Source organism: Octopus bimaculoides, chromosome 4, assembly GCF_046866305.1.
Source record: "Octopus bimaculoides isolate indiv1 chromosome 4, ASM4686630v1, whole genome shotgun sequence".
NCBI lineage: Eukaryota > Metazoa > Mollusca > Cephalopoda > Octopoda > Octopodidae > Octopus > Octopus bimaculoides.
This window is the reverse complement of record NC_142931.1, coordinates 107,710,593-107,732,192: the sequence shown is the minus strand read 5'-3', so window position 1 is coordinate 107,732,192 and position 21,600 is coordinate 107,710,593. Positions and strand designations below refer to the sequence as shown.

Below are 21,600 nucleotides of genomic sequence, written 5' to 3'. Positions count from 1 at the left end.
CTGATAACTGGCAAGTTGGGAAACTGCACCATGTTCCAGTCTGATTTGGCATGGTCTCTAATGATGATAATGTCTGGTGAAATGAATACTAATTTTCAAAAGAAAAATATTTATTATCATAAAATTAAAATTGAATAAAACCAGTTTGTCATTTGTATAACTCCTCCTGTAACTACAGTGTTATCTATTCTTTCTCCTCGTCCCTCTCTCTTTCTCTTTCTCTTTCTCCTGTTTCAGTCATTTGACTGCAGCCATGCTGGAGCACCACCTTTAGTCGAGCAAATCGACCCCAGGACTTATTCTTTGGAAGCCTAGTACTTATTCTATCGGTCTCTTTCACCGAACTGCTACGTTACATGGACGTAAACACACCACCATCAGTTGTCAAGCAATGTTGTGGGGACAAACATAGACACACACACACACACACACACACACACACATATATATATATATATATATAAAGTGTAGTATATTGCCACTTAAGTATGGCTGACCCCTAGGGGTGGATGTTACTGTTGCTTTTAGCCCCAGGAGGACATCTCCTCCAGCTGGCTTATCGACACACTACTGTGTCCTGTTTGCCAAGGGAAGTTATCCCTCCCATCATGATCTGTAGCACGAACGGACCCGGGTTTCAGGGTTATTTCCCTTCGTCAGCATACGATAGCCACTGATCTTTGATGAGAGAGACAAAATCTTGGCAATCTTATATCTACTTTTCCAGTGAAATTCTTCACTGGAAAAGTAGATATAAGATTGCCAAGATATTGTCTCTCTCATCAAAGATCAGTGGCTATCGGACGCTGACGAAGGGAAATAACCCTGAAACCCGGGTCCGTTCATGCTACAGATCATGATGGGAGGGATAACTTCCCTTGGCAAACAGGACACAGTAGTGTGTCGATAAGCCAGCTGGAGGAGATGTCCTCCTGGGGCTAAAAGCAACAGTAACATCCACCCCTAGTGGTCAGCCACACTTAAGTGGCAATATACTACACTTTATCGTGCAGTTACTGTTAATACTTCATTTAGAGAATTAACATTGCTTGTTTTCACCTTTTCGATATCAATGAAGAATTTCACTGGAAAAGTAGATATGAGATTGCCAAGATTTTGTCTCTCTCATCAAAGATCAGTGGCTATCGTACGCTGACGAAGGGAAATAACCCTGAAACCCGGGTCCGTTCGTGCTACAGATCATGATGGGAGGGATAACTTCCCTTGGCAAACAGGACACAGTAGTGTGTCGATAAGCCAGCTGGAGGAGATGTCCTCCTGGGGCTAAAAGCAACAGTAACATCCACCCCTAGGGGTCAGCCACACTTAAGTGGCAATATACTACACTTTATCATGCAGTTACTGTTAATACTTCATTTAGAGAATTAACATATATATATATATATATATATACGCGACAGACTTCTTTCAGTTTCCCTCTACCAATTCCACTCACAAGGCTTTGGTTGGCCCGAGGCTATAGTAGCAGACACTTGGCCAAGGTGCCATGCAGTGGGAATGAACTCAGAACCATTTGGTTGGTAAGCAAGCTACTTACAACCACTCCTCTGTCTATGATTCTTTCTATCATGCTGTGTGTCTGTTGCATTCTTTTACTCATTGCCTGCCAGTAGACCTAGTATATGTTATCCTGTTCCTCTTATGTTGATTCTCTCTACATCTCTCTTTTACCTTTCTCTCCATTCTAAAGTGGAAGTAGAGAAATCAACCAACATTTACTTCAGCTATTATTATATAGAGATTTTCAAGGCAGTGAACTGTCAGAATCATTAGCACACAGAGCAAAAATGCTTAGCACCATTTTGTCTGTCTTTACATTCTGAGTTCAAATTCCACCAAGATTGACTTTTCCCTTTCATCCTTTTGGGATCAATAGAATAAGTACCAACTGAACATTGGGGTCAATATAATAAACTTATCCCCACTGAAATTGATAGCCTTGTGCCAAAATTTGAAACCGTTATTATATAGAAATTTATTCTTTTATGTCATTACTTTTTCTTTTCTTTTGTTACTAGTTCCAATTAGTGGGTGTTGGCCATGCTGGGGTACTGCTACGAAATGACAAATTTTACTACAAAAATTCACTGTTCATTTTTATTTTTAAAGTAATATGTCTCGATATACTTATGTTGTTGATAAATACCTTAAGGATACAAAAGCAAGTTCCCAGCCAGTTATGGCTATGGCCAATATAGTTTTGATTCTTCATTGGTTTAACTTTCCCTCAATTCTACCAGTAATGGCTAAGGCAGAAATGTAGGAACACCACAACATCCTGTTTTCTCTAGCCTTGAAATAATACCTAAGATATAAAAGAAAAATTCTAAGGTATCACCATTATCATTGTTTTAAAGTTCATTTCTCCATGTTTGCATGGGTCAAACTGAAATCATTGAGGCAGGTTTTTTACAGCCAGAGTCCTTCCTGTCACCAACCCTTATCTGTTTCCAAGTGAGGTAATATTGACCCTGGATATGTTTCTAAAGGTGATTGAAAATGAAGGACATTGATTGCTTGTATGATGGTAACACTTGTTTACAATTGTCACACAATGTCAAAACAAGGAGATACTAATACTTCTCCATATATCTTTATGTAACTATCTGTTTGTATATATGTGTGTGTGTATGTGTGTAAATGTAGGGATAAGCAAATTAGCCAGATCAATTTGTGAAGAATATTAAATACATGAAATACAAAAAATGTATATCTGTATACATATAAAAAAGGTCCAACTTACACAGAGTACAAATGATATAGAGAATTAAGGGGTGAATGAAAAGAATTACAAATCCAACAGCTGTTTCTGGGAGCTCTGGACAGGGGGCTCTGAAAGGGGTTTAAGGGAATTGTGTCCCTGCCTTCCTGAGCTAGTTTTCCACCACATTTCTTAAAAATCAGGTTGAGGCCTTGGTCTCAGGACCACTCATGTCTAGAAACTGAAGTTGGGGGTAAGCAAGGGCATGCTCCCCGTAGAAAATCCAGTTCCAAAAATGATAGCAAAGGAGAATGGCCACTATCCAGCCCAAAGGTGGGTGGGCTGCACCTTCCTACCTTGGTTGCTATGGCATTGAAGTAGATCCAGCGATCCCCGTTAATGGGGACAAAAAACCCGGATTTAAAACACTGGATGACAATGATGATGATGATGACATGCACATGCATATGACAAGTTTCTTTCAGTCTCTGTCTATCAAATCCACTCTGAAGACTTTAGCTGCCAAGGTACTATGCAGTTAGACTGAATCCAAAATGATGAGGTTGAAAAGCAAATTTCTCAATCACACAGCCACACTTGTGCCTACAGCCATGCTTGCATCTAACACATGCTGAAATTACTTTTAAATTATCAAAAGAATTCTACTAATTGCTCACAGTTAATTAGTAATCTAAATGAAAGAAGGAAAAGTCCACCCCATTTCAGTTATATTCCTCTACTGTGGAAGTCTTTTTATCATCCATAAAACGATACAAAAAAAAAAAAAATTCTGTTTATTTATTCCTTATTTCTTAATTTCTATTTCTTCTCTTCAGAAAGAATTCTAAATGAGCAGAAAGTATGTGAACTATACCCAATCATTAATGTTTTCAGTCTGCAAGCACTGAAAAATCTATAAATATTGCATTCCTTTTCCAAACTCAGTTTCATTGTTATTCTTTTACTTGTTTCAGTCATTTGACTGCAGCCATGCTGGAGCACTGCCTTGATGGGTTTTAGTTGAAGAAATCGACCCAGGATTTATTTTTTAAGTCTAGTACTTATTCTATTGGTCTCTTTTTTGCTGGACCACTTAGTTACAGGGACATAAACACACCAACACCGGTTGTCAAGCAGTGATGAGATGGGACAAACACATGTAGATATATACATATATATACAACGGGCTTCTTTTCAGTTTCCATTTACCAAATCCTTGGACTGGGGCTATTGTAGAAGACACTAACCCAAGGTGCCATGCAGTATGACTGAACCTGGAACCATGTGGTTGGAAAGCAAGCTTCTTACCACACAGCCATGCCTTTTATTCATCATTAACCAGTTTTCTACATTTGGACTGTGGTTATTCTGAGGCACTATTCTTTTTTTAAGGTTTTTGTTAATCACTTCAGCTCCATACTTATTTCAGTTCAGTATACATTTTATGAAATTATATTTAGCAAATTATTATCTGTTTTTTTTTTTTTCTTATATAATTGCTTACTTGTTTCTGTCTTTGGACTGCAACCATGCTGGGGCACCGCTTTGAATGGTTTTGGTTAAACAAATTGACTTTTTACTATCAATCTCTTTTGTGAAACTGCTAAGTTACAGGGATATAAACCAACCAACACTAGTTCTCAAGCAGTCTTTAGTGTTCAAATTATTCAGTCAAATGTAGCACATTTATTCACACTATTTTGAATTAATCATGCATTATCTCATAGAATCAAGACTTTGATGGTGTAATTTCTAATTTTTTGAATAACATAGTAAGGTAGTAGTGCAATGCTGAATCTGGTCAGTTTGAACATCAAGCAGGTAGAATATTGGACTAAATATGGCCAGTTTAAATGCTAAATTATTAAACCCCAGTCTAGTTCCAGTTTCTGGACAGGAGTGATCATCGGCAATGTCCTTCCACTTTTAAGCATTTGTGTAAAGAGACTTTGTATCTCTCTTGCAAACATCTATGAAATAAGTTCCTTTATCAGAGCAGAAACAGGAAGTAAGAGTGAGAGAAAGTTGTGGTGAAAGAGTACAGCAGGGTTCTGTTGTGCCTGTAATTCAAAGGGTCAGCCTTGTTACACTGTGTCACGCTGAATATCCCCGAGAACTGCGTTAAGGGTACATGTGTGTGTGGAGTGCTCAGCCACTTGCACGTTAATTTCACGAGCAGGCTGTTCCGTCGATCGGATCAACTGGAACCCTCAGCGTCGTAAGCTATGGAGTGCTAACAACAACATGAGTTGGGCTCATTGACAGAATCCAACAGGTTTGAAGACTGCATTGTGCTCCATTGTCCACTTTAGCATGTTTTCAACAACTGGTGTTTCAAGGTATGAAGTGAGTGAAGACAAGAGAACAGGTAGTGAGGGTGGGTAAACATTGCAAGAGTGTATAGGGAAAGTAAGAGATGGTTAGAGATGGAGAGTGAGTGTCCTAGATCTTTCATCTTCGAACTGATAGTGAAGTCAAGATCTTGACAAACTTTTATGAGACTGTCCAAAGGACATTAAGTTTCTCCTATAAGTGTTTTACTAGTACATATACATCTTTAGAAATATATACACTAATAAATTGCAGTTGTCACTCACAGTCAATGAATATCAATAGATAGATATTTTTATTTTGACTGTAGTACCATAAATCAAAATTATATAAAACCTGTCTATGTTTGTGTATCTGTGTATGTAAACTCTATTTTCACTGTTCACTAGGTGACTAAAAGTCCTAGAGCATAAACTTTGCTTCCATGTTCAGCATGATACCAAATATAAATAATTCAAACTGTTTCTTTTTCTTAAGCTTAAAATAATTTCTATGTGTAAATCTGAATTAAGACCTGTGGCAGAAGCTTCATATATCCAGTCAAAAGCATTCTATTGAAATTTAAGCATCAACCATATTATGTGACAACACATTTTAATTTTCTCTCCTGTAGTTATATCACCTGTTAAATAATTTTTCGCATATCATATATCAGTTTTCTTACTTTACATGTGTAGACAAATTTTCTTACATGTTTATCTTAAAAGTATTTAATCATTTTGCTTTTATACCTTCCTTTTCATGTTATTCCTCTAATTAAAATATATTCAAAATTAGTCATATTTAAATTTTCTTAGTCTTTTTTTTTTGTTTTTTAAATTTTTTTTTCACCATATTACTTTTTTTTCAATGTCATCTAATTTTTCTGAGATATCTCATAGATTTCTATGATTTTTTTAAAGAAATTCAAATGTGGAGGGAGATTTTAAAAATTGTGTTAGATCCCAGATCAACCCAGAATGAATGAACCTATCTTACAAATAATTCTTTCTAATTTTGGCACAAGGCCAGCAATTCTGAGAGAAGTGGCTAAGTTAATTGTATTGACTCCAGTAGCTGGCTAGTATTTTATTTTATCAATCCCAAAAGGATGAAAAGCAAAGTTGAATCTCAGCAGTATTTGACCTCAACATGTAAACAGCCAGAAGAGATATTGTCAGATGTTTTGTCTAATGGTTCTGCAAATTCACTGCCTTGATGATAACAACCTTATTGTGTACAGTGCTCAGAGAACTACAACTTGTGGGAAAAAGATAAAAGAGGGGTCAGAAAGCAGCCGCAGACATCAGATAAAGAAAGCTAAAAAACATATATTGTACACAGAAAAGTGAACTGTAAAAAAGCCTTAAAGAGAAAAGGGCACATAATAGTGTTGCCAAATTTTGGGAAGCATGAAATTTTTGAAAGGTGTAGTGTCCTGACAGTTGACAACTGACACAGTTTATTCCATGCTTCAACAATTCTGAGCATGAAAACATGTTTCCAACAGTCATGGGTGCTGTACTGTTTTTGGATTTTATAAGTGTCCTCAGGTGGTAGAGATGTTGAATTCAAAAAGGTGATCAAAGTTGTTGAAAAGATGGTGGAAATTCTTATAGGCTTGTATGAAAGTCAGCTGCTAGACATTAAAAGCACTAGTGTATTGATGTCTAGAGAAACAAGACATTTAAGACATGGTGATTGATGGCAAGTATTTGTCTGGTTGTATGTCTCTTGACAGCTTCCAGTAGATTGGTATTCTGAATAAGAGAATGTTTTCAGATTGGAGATACAAACTGTGACATCATACCATAGCTATCTATAGCTTTAAATAGATAGTCAGTGAGTGGCTGACAAAGGTCTCACAGCGATGTCTAGAAACCTTTGACCTTTTTTGATAATTTGAGAAATGTGGTTTGTCCAACACAGATTATGAGTGTTGCACTGTTTTTTTTTAATTTTAGAAGTAAACATGCCTACCATAACAGAATTGATATCCTAAAACCAAGGTGCTACATAAAAAGTACTCAGTACTCACTGTAAAGTGGTTGTTTTTGTTGTTGTTAGGAAGGGCATCCAGCTGTAGAAACCAGGCCAAAACACACTTTGGAAGCTGGTGGGGACCCTGGCCATGCCAGTTCTAGTCAAACTATCCATGCCAGCATAAAAAAACAGACGTTAAATAACAGTGATGATAATAATGATGATGAGGAAGGATAAGCATGTTCAAAGGTTATTAAGCAATGAAAGATTACATTTTAGAATGTGTTCCATTTCTATTTTTTAAAACAGTAGGGTATATTTGAGAGAATCTAGCTTCTATTTCTAGCAAATTGAGCTACCACCTAGAGATGTCTTCAACTGCTTTCACTGATATAATTTGAATTATTTCAGATTTTTGGCAATGTATGGTACCTATGGGATCTGATTTTTAGTCTATATACCTCTTATTTCATTTTACTGATTGCAAGTTAAATGCTAATCTGATTTTCTCATCTTTCTCTAGATTCCTGAACTTCAACAGCTGTGGACAGCTTGCTGTGACGACAGCCCTTATAACTGTCACACCAGCTGTCAGGTTCTATTAACTCTCGTCTATTCTAAAGATGCAGATTATTCTTATGTACTCAATGGCTTACTCAATCTAATGCCCTCAGCAAAGTAAGTAGATTTTTATGTCTTAAATTTATTATTTCAGATCAGCTTTTCATAAGCTTTCCATTTTATTGCTCCCTCACAATGCTTCAGCAAAAGTAAATGCACCACAAGAAATTGCTGCTGACAACTCAGGTGGCCCATCAGAGTAATGAGCCCCACCAGATGGAGTGGCTGCTGAAGTGAGTGTCACTGGCCATTCGCTATGGCAACATCATTGTGGTCGTTACTGCTGGGCAAGGCTGAGCACATCATTTGTTCTTGAGATATGTGGCCCATTGCCCCCTCCTCCTTCATCTTCTGCTGCATGACCCCATTTTATTCCCCTTTTCTTCCTTATTTTTCTTCTTTCCTGTTTCTTAGTATTTAACCCTTTAGCATTCAAATTATTCTGTCAAATGTTCTGCTTTTTCATTCACATCATTTTTAATTAATCTTGCATTATTTTGTTGCTTCAAAATTTTGATGATGAGATTGTATATTTTATGGTGGCATTGAAGGGTAGGTGTGATAGACTGGATCTCACCGGTTAGAACATTAAGGCAGGAAGCATATTTTGATCAGATATGGCTGGTTTAAACACTAAAGGGTTAAATGTTCTGATACGATAAAGGTATTTATTATTAAAAAATTAGTAGCACCTAAGTCAGCTTCATCAATATTAGGTGGGTTGAGAAAAGTTCAGGGAATTTTTACCATGTTGATAACAAAGGTCTTTCCTCTCAGAATGAAGGGCAGATATTATGATGCTTGTATTTCCACCCTAGAGCTTATCACCCTCCTCCAACTTTTCAGATTCTATCAAACCACCCAATTCATTCTAGCATGGGAATCAGATCTTGATGATGATGATGGCAGCAGTAGCAGTGGACAAGGAGGAGGCGGGAGACATTTCAAACACAAATATGGGTTTCAAATTTTGGCACAAGGACAGCAATTCTGGGGGAAGGGATAAGTTATGGCCAATCAGAGAGTGACCATTGGTTTCACACCTCTAAAGCACTTGGCTATTTATGTGTCTCGTCTGGCTCAAATGGCCGGAGGAACTTTACCTTTCTGATGAGTCACCTATACAGCTAAGCCCTTTATAGGTGTGAAACCAATGGTCACTCTCAGATCTCTCTCTCTCCCTCACTATATATATATATGTAAAATTGTCCCAGAAGATACCATTTATAATATTAATAAAGCTACTAGGTTAATCATGGAAAAATATGAGATAGACAATAAAACGGAACCATATGTACCGATGCACCCTAGGATAACTTTAAAGGATCATAAAGACAATTTCTACTCGGACCCTAAAGTAAGACTAATATGTCCCAGTAAATCTGATTTAGGGAAATTAAGTTAATTTTAGACAAATATATTAATAAACTAAATAACCTAAATTACCTGAAACTCTGGACTAGCACTAATAATACTTTAAAATCGTTTAAAGATATTAAAAACAGTAGTAGTTACAAATTTATCCAAATAGACATAGAGGATTATTATTCATCTATTAATGAAATTGTACTTAATAAGGCCTTAATATATGCTATGAATAAGGTGGGAATGACTAAGGAGGAAGTTAAGGTAGTAAAAATGGCGAGAAAATCGTTTATTAGGTACAATAATAAATTGTGGGCCAGAAAAGATACCAGGGATTTTTTTGATATCCCTATGGGAGCACCGAACTCTGCTCACGTTACAGACCTAGTAGGAATTTATTTACTAGCAGAACTCCAATTAGAAAATCTTAAATTGGAGGGTGGATTATACAGAGATGACCTCCTGCTAATAACGAAAAATAGCACGAATAGAACTTTAGAAATATATAAGAAGAAAATATACAGTTTTTTTAAAAGAAATGGGCTTAGGATTACAATTTATAACGAATATAGCAATGTCAACTACTTAGATGTAAATTTCAACTTAATAACAGGTATAACCCAACCTTAGCATAAAACTAACGAAAACCTGAAATATATTAACGCTAAGAGTAACCATCCTCCTTCTATTAAGAAAGCATTAGTAAATAATATAAGGAAAAGAATTTCAGTACTTTCTTCCAACTATGAGATATTCAATAAACATGCACCATATTATAATGAAGCACTTCATAAGGTGGGATATAATCATGATATTAAATTTTTCAACAATTCTAAATATAATTATAATTTAAAAGATAACTTAAATGATGAATACACCTTCTATTATAATAATAAACACAGTATTCAGAATCACCTTAAGCCAGAGATAGGTAGTAACATGAACAAAAAACCTCATAGTATTAATAATAAGAAGAATAAAATATGGCTAATAATTCCGTATGGGATACAGGTAAAAACTAACATTATTAAAGAGATTTTAAATATAATTAAGATATTTATTAAAGACAGCAAGAAATATAAGGACACATTTTCTAGCAATAATTTTGGTGTTGGTTACTCTACCACTAATAATGTTGGCAATATCATTTCATCCTTTAATAAATTTAAATTAAATAAGTTTTACAATAATAAATTAAGTAATACATCCATTGGAGTCCAAAATATAATTGATTGAAATTGTAGAGATAAGACTAAATGTAAATTTAATAATAGATGTAATGTTGAGGACGTAGTATATAAATGTATAGTGATTTTGAAGGATAATAACTGTAGTAATAATGATAACATAAATACTACTTACATTGGATCGACTTCCAATAAATCTAAATCCCGAGTGGCCCAACATATGAATTCTTTTAAGAACAGAAATTTAATGAACTCTACGGGCCTTAGTAAATACATTTGGGAACTTAAATCAAAAGGAATAGAATACGAGTTAAAATGGGAAATAGTTTGCAAGGCTAAATCATAGGATAGGGAATAAATTCTGCTTATTATGTACTAACGAATTTAAAGAGATATCATTAACTAATAAAAAATTGCTTAACTCCCACGATGAACGTAATATTAAATGCACATATAAATTAAATTACTTATATAATACGTTTAGATAACTAATTTATTTATTTAAACCTAGTATTAGGTACCAACTTATAGTTATGATCAGTATCGTAAAATACATCAAATTAGCTTTAGAATACACTTTAATCATCACAATATTATACAAAATTGGAACATATAACTACCTTTACTTTAAGTATTCAACGATAATATGAGCAGTCTTTTACAATGTTTCATAACATTATTTAAGTAATATATAACTTTCGTATAGGTATTATTCTGCGTAAATCTGAGAGTTTTTACTATTTTAGTATTATTAATCTTCATTAAACTTTTTATTTTAGGTAGATTTTCTTTTTCGATATTTTCGTTATTATGTTAGTAATTATAACACGTACTTACCTCTGGTAATGGACGCCATGTTTATCACGTGACTTTTCAGTATTAATTTTCATAGCCTTATGTACGTAATATAGAATTTTCGTATGGGTATAGTTATTACTCTGCGTTAATTTGCAAGTTTAAGTATTTTAGTATTTTTAATCCTCAAGAAACGTTTTATTTTAGGTAGATTTTCGTTTTCGATATTTTCGTAATTATAATACGCATGTACTTCTGGGTAATAGACGCCGTTTTATCACGTGACCGTTTAGTATAAATTCTATAGCACAGCTATTTTGTTTTAACCTACAGTACCATCCGGCAGATAAGTCATATTTTCTTATTTTAATCTTATAAACAATATTGACATCCGTTTTTTAGTAACTTTGTACATTAACACATTTTTTTACTATTATTTACTTATTCCATAATGTTTTAACCTTGTTTACTATAATACTATAATAGTTTTAGATTGTAACTCTTAATAATTATATTAATACAGTTAATGCAGGGATTAATTTACAGATTTTGTCTCTTTATATATATTTGTATTTCTCATGTTTATGTTTATTCCTCGAATGATTTTAGGTATTTTCTTAGGGATTTAACATGAAGAGTGACTGATTTGGGGAGTAAAATCATTTCTCCGTTCTTTTAAAATATTAGATATATTAAGATGGTATATGCCTCACAGCATGGATTTTGACGGGTTCTGAGTTGTAGAGTGGTGGTTCGTCTCTAAATTAGTTATATATATATATATATAGATAGATAGATAGACTGATTGATAGATGGCTATGTATGTATGTGTGTGTTTGTGTCTTGTTGTCTTGATGCTTATCAAAAGTGTCACCACCATACATGCAGTGTTATTCATTTCCAGTTTTCTTCGGCAGAAACATGTCTGGTCATGAGTGCATGGAAGAGTGAATGTTAAAACAATGATGGTGATAACGGTGTGTGTGTGTGTGTGTGTATATATATATATATATATATATATATATTTATACATATATAAAAAATACAAAATGGGACAAGAACACAAAACATCCAGACAGTTAGGTGATACAAAAAAGGGACAACAAAACATTCAGACAGACGATAGAGAGAAACCAAGGACAGGTCATTCAGAGTTTTCTTTCCTCAGTCAAGTTCCAGATTATCTTTGCAATTTCAGCTGGTTATACTCGAGATTGCTCCAATCTGGCCAGTCCCAAGGAAAAAACTAAGCTAAGACCATTAGATTCCTTGGAAGAAAGCAGCGAATGTATACAAAAACAAGGATGAAAAAGAAACGGAGAGTGTTACACAGATACAAATAACAGGACATAACGACAGGTGTCTTTCGACTAAGGAAGGATTAAATTAAGCTGGCGTGTGTGGAAATAATGCCTTACAGCAGGGATACAAGATGTTACAGGCACAGAGAGGGATAAAAATGTTGCACAGGTGGTGGCTAAAGCAAAAAAGAAAGGTCAGACTAGGCCGAACACCGGTCATGTGGGGAGAGAAGAGAGAGAGGTAGAGGCAGAGGGACAGAAGAATTAAGGAGGAGCAAGAAAAAGTTACAGGGACACAGTGAAGTGAAAAGAGGAGGGAAAGTGAGCATGAAGAGAAGGCAAGGAAATGTAAGAGAGAGGGAACGAAAGAATGAAGAGTGGAATGAACGAAGTAAGCGTGAAAGGGCTGAAAGAAAGAATAAAAGAAAGAATAGTCGTACAAGATTTAGATAAATATATACTTACATATAAGAGATCAACGTGTACGTATGCCACTATATATATATATATATATATATATATATATATATATATAAAATACAAAATGGAACAAGAATGCAAAACATCCATATATATATATATATATATATATATATATATATATATATATATATACATATATATAGGAAAAAATAAGTTCAAAGAAGAACAATTCAAACTTTTTGAGAAGTCCAAAAAGAGAGAAAGAATGATTTCTAATAAAGGTTCATCATATTCATAAAAAATAGCCAGAGCAAGTAGTAAGAATATGAAAATAGTAATTGAAAAATATCATTATAGGTATAAATATACCATAAACAATTATAGAAAAATGGAAGATAAAAAGATGTTGCATCAAAATTAAACTTAGTACAAAATAGGATTCAATACATACACGCCTTTCAAAGGACAATACAAATACATAAGAAAAAAATTATAGTCGTAATTATAATTAAATTTATGCAGTGTCATTCTCATCAGTGTGAAGAATTTTTGGAAGGATATCAAAAAAGGTTTAATAAAATAAAGTAAATTAAAATAAGATACAATAAGGGAGAATATAAAAGGGGTAATAGGAAAAAATCAGATATTTACAAGCAAGTTGTAAAAGGGAAAAAATAACAGTTATAATAATAGTGAGAGAGATGAAAGAGAAAAAAAGACAGATATCAATGTGTATGCACGTCTATATGTGCAGTAAACTATAACATAAAAATAAGAATAAAAATCTAACGGATATGTTTAAAAAAAAATGGTAACGGATCGAGATGAAGTATAATGTAAACAGGGCCACGTGTGTATAGTAAATATAACATAATGGGTGCACTAGTAGAAAAAAAAACATAGAGTTATACATATTAATATTGAAAAACAAATATATATATATATTACACTATGCTAAAAGTGATAGGCAAGACTATGTTTGAAAAAAAGTTACAATATTTAAGTAAAAATGTACATACAAGCAGAGAAAAAAACCAAAGAGAACTTAAGGAAAAAACATCAATCACAGACAACTGTAAGATGACTCAATAATATATAAGTCTAATCCATGCTAGCATGGAAAGTAAAAACAAACTTAAAACGACTGAGCAAATGAGTGAGTGCTGAAGTACTATGTTTATGAGACATGATATTGAGCTACTAAGTTCCGTCAACATGACTGTTACTTTGTGTTTCTTGAGTTTTCTTGATTGCACATAGATAAATAAATAAAACAAAATAAAATGACAAAAAAGAAACTGAAAAATCTTAACCATTCTACTTAGGTAAACATAAAGAATTGCAAAGAAATGATAAAGTAGAAAGAAGCAGGGGAAAAAAACTGCTAATTCAGATGATTTGAAACATCAAGGAAGAATTATTAATTTCCTTTTATCTCATGTTTCAGTGGGATATAAGAGAATTATTAATTAAATGTCTGAGATGAGTTCTTAATAAAGTTATAATTTTTTAGATTATTAACTGCCTCTGCAGACCTCAAAAAGACCACTGTGTGAGTGGTGAGATTATAGATGAACAATAAAAGATGATTAATGATATCATCATCATCATTTTTTGCTTGCTTTTTATTCTGGCATAGGTTGAACAGTCTGATAAAAATCCAGTGAGTCGGTGCACTGTGCCATGTTCGAGTGTCTCCGTTTAGGAATGTTTCCTGTGACCAGATGCATTTCTTAATGCCAGCTACTTTATAAATGAATGTACTGAGAACTTTTTTTCATGGCACCAGCATTAGTGAGATTTCTTTGCCACCAACAAAACTAAAGAGCTTTAAGGACCTCTACAACAAAAAGAATAGGAGAATTCAAATTCCAATGAGATTGACTTGGCCTTTCATCCTCTCAGAGTTCAATAAAATAAGTATCAGTTGGGCACTAGGATCTGTGCCTATGGTGCAGAGGACTATTAAATTTCAGTACACCATACACACATTCTCTGATGCTTGCAACTACTAAAAAAATTGAGGCTAAGGAAATAAACAAAAGGCATCATTAATTTGCATGCTTGCAACAGTAAAATCAGTTAAAAACTAAAATTGAAGTATTTAACGAAAATAATGTACATTCATTGAGAAGGCTACAAATTGGTATAGTGAAAAATATTTTGTGGGAGATAAACAAATTAATTTCATTTAGAACAAAAGAGGCATGAAATGAGCAGATGATTTGTTGACAGAAATGACTACAATATTTACAGAGAGCAACTTCCATAGGGTGCAAATATAAATGCATACACAGACACACACACATTATATAGAAAAAGAAAAAGAAGTGAAATATGGATAAGCAACAAATGTTGATTATGCTTATAGGCTTTAATATTATGACTCTTCTCTAGGCAGTGAGCTGGCAGAATTGTTAGCATGCTAAGCAAATGCTTACTAGCATTTGTCCATCTTTACATTCTGAGTTCAAATTCCACTAAAGTTGACTTTACTTTCATTCTTTCAAGGTCGAAAAAGCAAGTAGCAGCTGAGCACTGGGGCCGATGTCATCAACTTAAAACCCTCCTGCCGAAATTCTTGGCTATAGGCCAAAATTTGAAACCAATATTGTAACTGGCAGAACCATTAGTATACCAGGCAAAAATGCTCTACTCTCATTTTCACATTTTGAGTTTCAAATTTTGCCAAAGTTGACTTTCATCCTTTCGGAGTTGATAAAATAATGGTTTCAAATTTTTCTACAAGGGCAGCCATTTTGCAGGAGAAGATGAGTCGATTTCGTCGATCCCCAGTGTTCAACTGGTACTTAATTTATCAACCTCGAAAGGGTGAAAGTCAAAGTCTACCTCAGTGGAATTTGAACTCAGACCATAGCAACAGGCGAAATACCACTAAGCATTTCATTCAGCATGCTAACGATACTGCTAGCTCGCCACCTTATTGCAGTCAATAAAATAATACCAGTTGAGCACTAGGGTTAATGTAATCAGCTTACCTCCTCTCCTGAGACTGTTGGCCTCACACTGAAATATGAAACTAATATTACAACTCTTCCCAAATATTACAATATTTATGTGTGTGTGTGTAAACTTGTATGATATAATTTGTGTTTTTTCTGTTTTGTCAGGAATTTAACACCTTTAATTTCTGCTATTGGGGATCTTCTTATACTTCAATGTCATGCACAGAGCAAATGTTCCACCAAATCATATATTAGCCCTTACTCTATGAGGTAAGTGACTTCCTTAATCTTCATAAAAGGATAAGTTTTTTTTTTTTTTTTTTAGATCATTGACTTCACCTTTAGAGAAGAAAAAATAGTTTAATATTGACATCTACACTATGTTATGATTAATTTGATCTCTACTACTCATCGTAGTATCAGACTGGATTTAAACTAGTAAATTGTTGCAGCACAAGAGAAATTTTCATGCCTTATAAAATACATTTAAATTTGAAAAGAATTGAACAGCTGTGTGTGTATTAAATGGCTCTTCTATGATGTAGCTGCTTTTGTAAATACCCATAGTTTAAAAATATAAGTTGCTAGTTCAATCCCAGTCTGGTATTCATATCTAGCAATGAGTCAGTTGATGTTGATTGGATATCAAACTAGAGAAAAAGAATATATATAAACATTGCAGATCTATTTTCATCTCTAAAGATGAGGTTAATAGCTTGAATATTTCAACTCTTGACTTGCATCTAACACACATTAAATTTTGTTTATTTGTTTCTTTTTCTTAAAATCTCACGTCAACATCAAAATTTAGAATTTTCTTGTCACTTCTTTCATAATTTCCTGTTTTTCTAGTTTATTTATTTCATTTTACTTTTTAGTTAATTTTTTTCACTTTTGTATTTTTGTTTCTTCCATTTTTACTTTATTTTCATCTTTCTGTTGTCTTTTTTTATTTTTTACCTTTTTCTTTTGTCATTTATTTGTTTTCTTTTCTTCATTGTTTTTATATTTTCTTTCAAACATTTTTTTTTCAATGATGTACACATCTATTTCATCAGATTTGAACATGATAACTAATAACTGTTGTATTTCATCTTTGGAGGACAACTTCTCTTTTGAAACAAAGTGTGTATGTTCATAACACACCCAACTCATTGAGGCAAGGAGGCTTTAAAACATCAGGGCGTTTCAACTTGGTTGTGTTCCTTCAGTCAAAGCTATCCCCAGACCAGTAACTAAACAAAAATTTCATTTTTTGTTTCTAAAATGCAGTAAGCAAATCATTTGCTGATGCATGCTGAACCAACAATAAATTGTCACAGGCAGAAGGAACAGTAAAAGTCAAAATAATCATGTACAATGACCATTTATTGTTGGTTTGGCAGACAGCTGCAGGCATTAGCAAATAATTTGTTTACTGATTTCTATATACAAGAGTTACAACTCCTGTTCAAATTCTTTCAGCTCATTCATCCTGATGTAGGTTCGATTGAAGAGATACAATCAGCTTGAAATACTACATCTCAAAGTTGCTTTACCTCAATGAAATAAATTTTTTGTAAGCACACATTGTCTGAAAGTTGTTCTGCATAATTAGCAATTAGCATATTTACATCCGAGTTTGCCAGAATGTATTAAGAATAAATACACATGTCATTGTTTGATTTTCACTGTTGCTCATGCACGTAATGATTTATTTCTTTCTATTCTTTCACATTGTATATTTTTGCTTTCATTTTGTTTTTTCTCTCTATTTACCTTCCTCCTTTTTTTTTTTTTTTTTTTTACTTCTATTTGCTTTCTAATCTTTTCTTCTTTTCTCTTCTTTTCGTTTTCTTCTCTCATTCATCATATGTGTTTGGATTCCTTCAATTTCAGCATTTGTTGTTTAATAAGAATAAGTGTTATTTGCAGAACCTAGTTTCTTGTGATTGTCTGCTTATAACATATCATACTCATCTCTGATAGTACCACTTCATGCTGCAAATCTCTTCTAAGATATATATATATATATATATATATATATATATATATATATATATATATATATATATATATATATATATATATATATATATAGATATATATATATATAGATAGATAGATAGATAGACAGGCACACAGACATATATGTATGTGTCTCTTCAGGTTTTTCAGTTTGTATTCGGTAACCTGAGGGCTTCAGACAAATGTCTTCTCTAATTTCGTTTCTTATCAGGTATAACTGATGCAATTTAATTTACTTGATAACGATTCCATTAAGATGAAAATTGCTCTTTTTCTTGGAGAGTATATTGTTTCTTTAGTCAGTAATTACATTTCTTCTAGCAAAACGAAATGACTTACCTCTTCAAATATTTTGGTAATTTTCTCTAGAGTTATAAAGTGCTACTACAGTCATTTTACATATGTTACTGATATGGCAAACCTCTTCGTTAAAATTCAAAGAGAATGAGGCACAGGCATGGCTGTGTGGTTAAGGAGGTCACTTCCCAACTTGTTGTTTTGAGTTCAGTTCCATTGCAAGGTTCCTTAGACAGGTAATTCTACTGTAACACCAGATCAACAAAAGTTTTATGAGTTGATTTGGTTGGTGGAAACTGAAAGAATACCCTGGTATACATGTGTGTGTGTTTGTCTCTCTTGATACTGCTTGATAGTTGTAGTAATTCACTTCCAATCTTTAGTGAAAAAATGTCTGGCCATGGGAAACTAACAGGTGAGGGTTGACAACAGAAAAAAGTGTCCAGCCATAGAAAATCTGCCTCAACAAATTCTGTCTGCCCCATGCAAGCATGGGAAAATTAACATCAAAACAACGGTGGTGATGAGGAATGATATTTTGCTTGTCACTTCTGAACAACATCATTTTGGTTTCAATCCCACTGCATGGCACATTGGGCAAGTGTCTGCTACTATAGCGCTGAACTGACAAAAGTTTTGTGCTTGAATTTGGTTGATGGAAACTGAAAGAATCCTAGCATATCATCATCATTGTTTAATGTCCGCTTTCCATGCTGGTATGTGTTGGATGGTTTGGCATGGAGCTGGTTAGCAAGGAGCTGTCTGTTGAGGCATGGTTTGTATGGCTGGTTGCCTTTCCTAATGCCAGACACTTAACTGCGTGTACTGGGTGCCTTTTATATACCAGTGGCATGGGTGCATTTATGTAGCACCAGCATGGTTCTATTAACACAGCACTGGCATGGGTGCTTTTTTAGTGGTACCAGCACCTGAAAGGACAAGCAGTTTTACTTAGCTTGGCATGTCTTATCAAGTACAGCAAATTGCCATATCTCCTGATCCTTTGTCATTTTCTCAGTGAGACCCAACATCCAAAGATCCTTTCTCACCACTTCATCCCACATCTTCCTGAGTCTACCCCTTCCACAGGTACCCTCCGTAATTAGATCTCAGCAATTAGAGTTCCATACATCATTGTAACCGGGAGGAATCATCAAAAGCTGCGCATCAAATCAAATCCTGCTTTAATAGCAAAAAGGAACACCAGTACAAATTATGTTATACCATGAAACAAGAACTGTAATAAAAAATAGATCAGTATGAAATTGACAGTAATAATATAATGTTGATGCACGCTCATGATCAGTTGCCATTTCATGGAATGTGTTCACCATATGATTCTTATAAGGTAAACAGTGTGTTTGTCGTGTTCTGTGTATATATTGTTCCCCACAGAAATGAAAAAAGAAAGTTGCAGGATGTCATGTGCAGTTACCAGTAAATGTCCATAATATGGTGTAGAGTTGTTAATCTGGAGTAGAGACTCTCAAAGTGTGTTCTGCAAAACCCCAGGGTTCCCTGAAAGTTTTCAGAGGTTCCACATTTTAAAAAATAATGTCAAAGGATTCTGCAGCAAAAAAAGTTTGGGAACCACCGAGCTAGTGATTAACTAAATGTTTTTAGGCTTACCGAAGTCATGCCTCGGTATGAATTCATAGTAGTGTTTTATGTTGTCCACCATTAGTGCTGTCTGTGAAACACATTTCTCATCATGTAAACAGATGAGTGTATGACGCATGTTTCTATTGTATTTAGAGATATAGAAAATATAAAGGTTGCATGGGAACCACTGATCTAGCAATTAATTGAATTTTTTGTGGCTTACCAAAGTCATGCCTTTGTACGAATTCGGATGGTGGTGTTTACCAGTGTTCGCTAATAGGGCTGTCTGTGAAACACGTTTCTCACTATGTAAACAATGAGTGTATGAGGCATGTGTTTACTGTCATAAAAAAATTATGAGCACACTTTTGATTGAGCTGTGGGTCTGTCGTGTCCCTGTCCCACTTGAAATATTGTGTATGACCCACTGCCACATTGCCGTAAGCTTGCCAAAGCATGCTCAATATCTCTGTAGCAGACTTCCCAAGTTTAAGGCAAAATTTCATATTGGCTCTTTGTTCCAACTTCATGTCTATGACAAAATCACTGACTACAGCATACCTGAGATCACAAATTTCACAGCTTACAAAGTAAACACAACGATGTTCTCTCAGCACTCACTAGTTCTCACTGCACATGCAATCATATGCTGCTGTCTGATCTGTTGGCACACTACAGAAGTAGTCCGGAAACTTTTTGATACCACCTCATATGTGTATTCCCATCACCAGCTGTGCAGTCAGATATCACTCTGGTTTTGACACTTGGGCAGTACCATTAAATTTGGCAGTGTCCACAGCATTAAAAATATAAACACTACCTGGAAATCTACCAGTTTATTACCACAAGTAACAACATAAGAGTAAACAAATAGTGATAACTTTTAGCTACAAAATAGTACTCATAACAAAGAACTAATTCCAAAAAAGTCATTCAGACAGTACAACAAATATAGATAACTAGATACTTTGTTGTTTAATCAACATCACATCATGAACATGATATCACACCCAAAAACAAGCCTAATAATGATTAGTGAAACAGTACATCTTGTAAACAAAGTCCTCAGACTATACACAAAGAAATTGATAAACTTAGATCAATATCTATGAAAGAAGTTCAATACTATAAAATATGCTAACCAAAATAAACTGCTTATTAAAAGTAAAACAATAAAAAAAATGAAAAATGGACTTTAATTAAATTTCAAAAAATTATGTATGTATAAAGTTATACACATCTATAATTAAAACCAATAATTAATAACACTTAGCTACAAAGAGACTAAATAATTCATTATAAATAAACAGCTAATGAGCTTGTTACTTGGGAACAAATCAAATTACCCTTAATTATAGAATAATTAAATATATATGTAGTTTAAATCAACATATACACTTACAAACTATAAATATTGAATACTGGCTCAGTGGTTAGAGCAGTGGTTCCCAAACTGTGCACCACAGTGCACTGGTGCACTGCAAGATGTAGCTAGGTGTGCCTCAAAAAAGTAAGATTATTTCTCAAAATATGAAAAATATAAACCAAAATTCACTAGTAAGTTAAAATATAAATGCCAAAGTGGCAAAAAACTAAATACTAAGTTCTCAATTAAGAATGAGAGGTGGTTGTGTCATTCAATTCATTTAGGCTAATTATGGTATGACAGTGTTATTCAATTTTGAATCTGAAATTTCATAAGGATAAGAACTAAATTAGCATCAATCTGTCCTCCAAATTGACGTCTTATGGACATATTTAGTGCACGACTATGTTTCAGTTTATTTTGGCCGTAACCTCAGCAGTTTTCAGTTCAATAATAAATGTGAAAAATAAACTATTGAACTAAAATATATGATGTTGAACTAAATCTTTTAATACATCCTCACGTGTTGTGGGTGGAGGCACGTGACTTAGTGGCTAGGGTGTCAGCATCATGATCGTAAGATTGTGGTTTCGATTCCTGGACCAGGCGATGCGTTGTGTTCTTGAGCAAAACACTTCATTTCACGTTGCTCCAG

General features: G+C 34.0%; 1 protein-coding gene across 1 annotated transcript in view; it reads left to right on the top strand.

Annotated features, from left to right (window-relative positions):
• Positions 1-21,600, top strand: part of LOC106879427 (focadhesin) — a 301,702-nt gene that overhangs the window by 33,223 nt on the left and 246,879 nt on the right. Inside the window, exons 3-4 of the mRNA XM_089351161.1 lie at positions 7,539-7,693; positions 15,839-15,943. Coding sequence (XP_089207287.1) covers positions 7,539-7,693; positions 15,839-15,943 — 260 coding nt within the window. The remainder of the gene's footprint in view (positions 1-7,538; positions 7,694-15,838; positions 15,944-21,600) is intronic.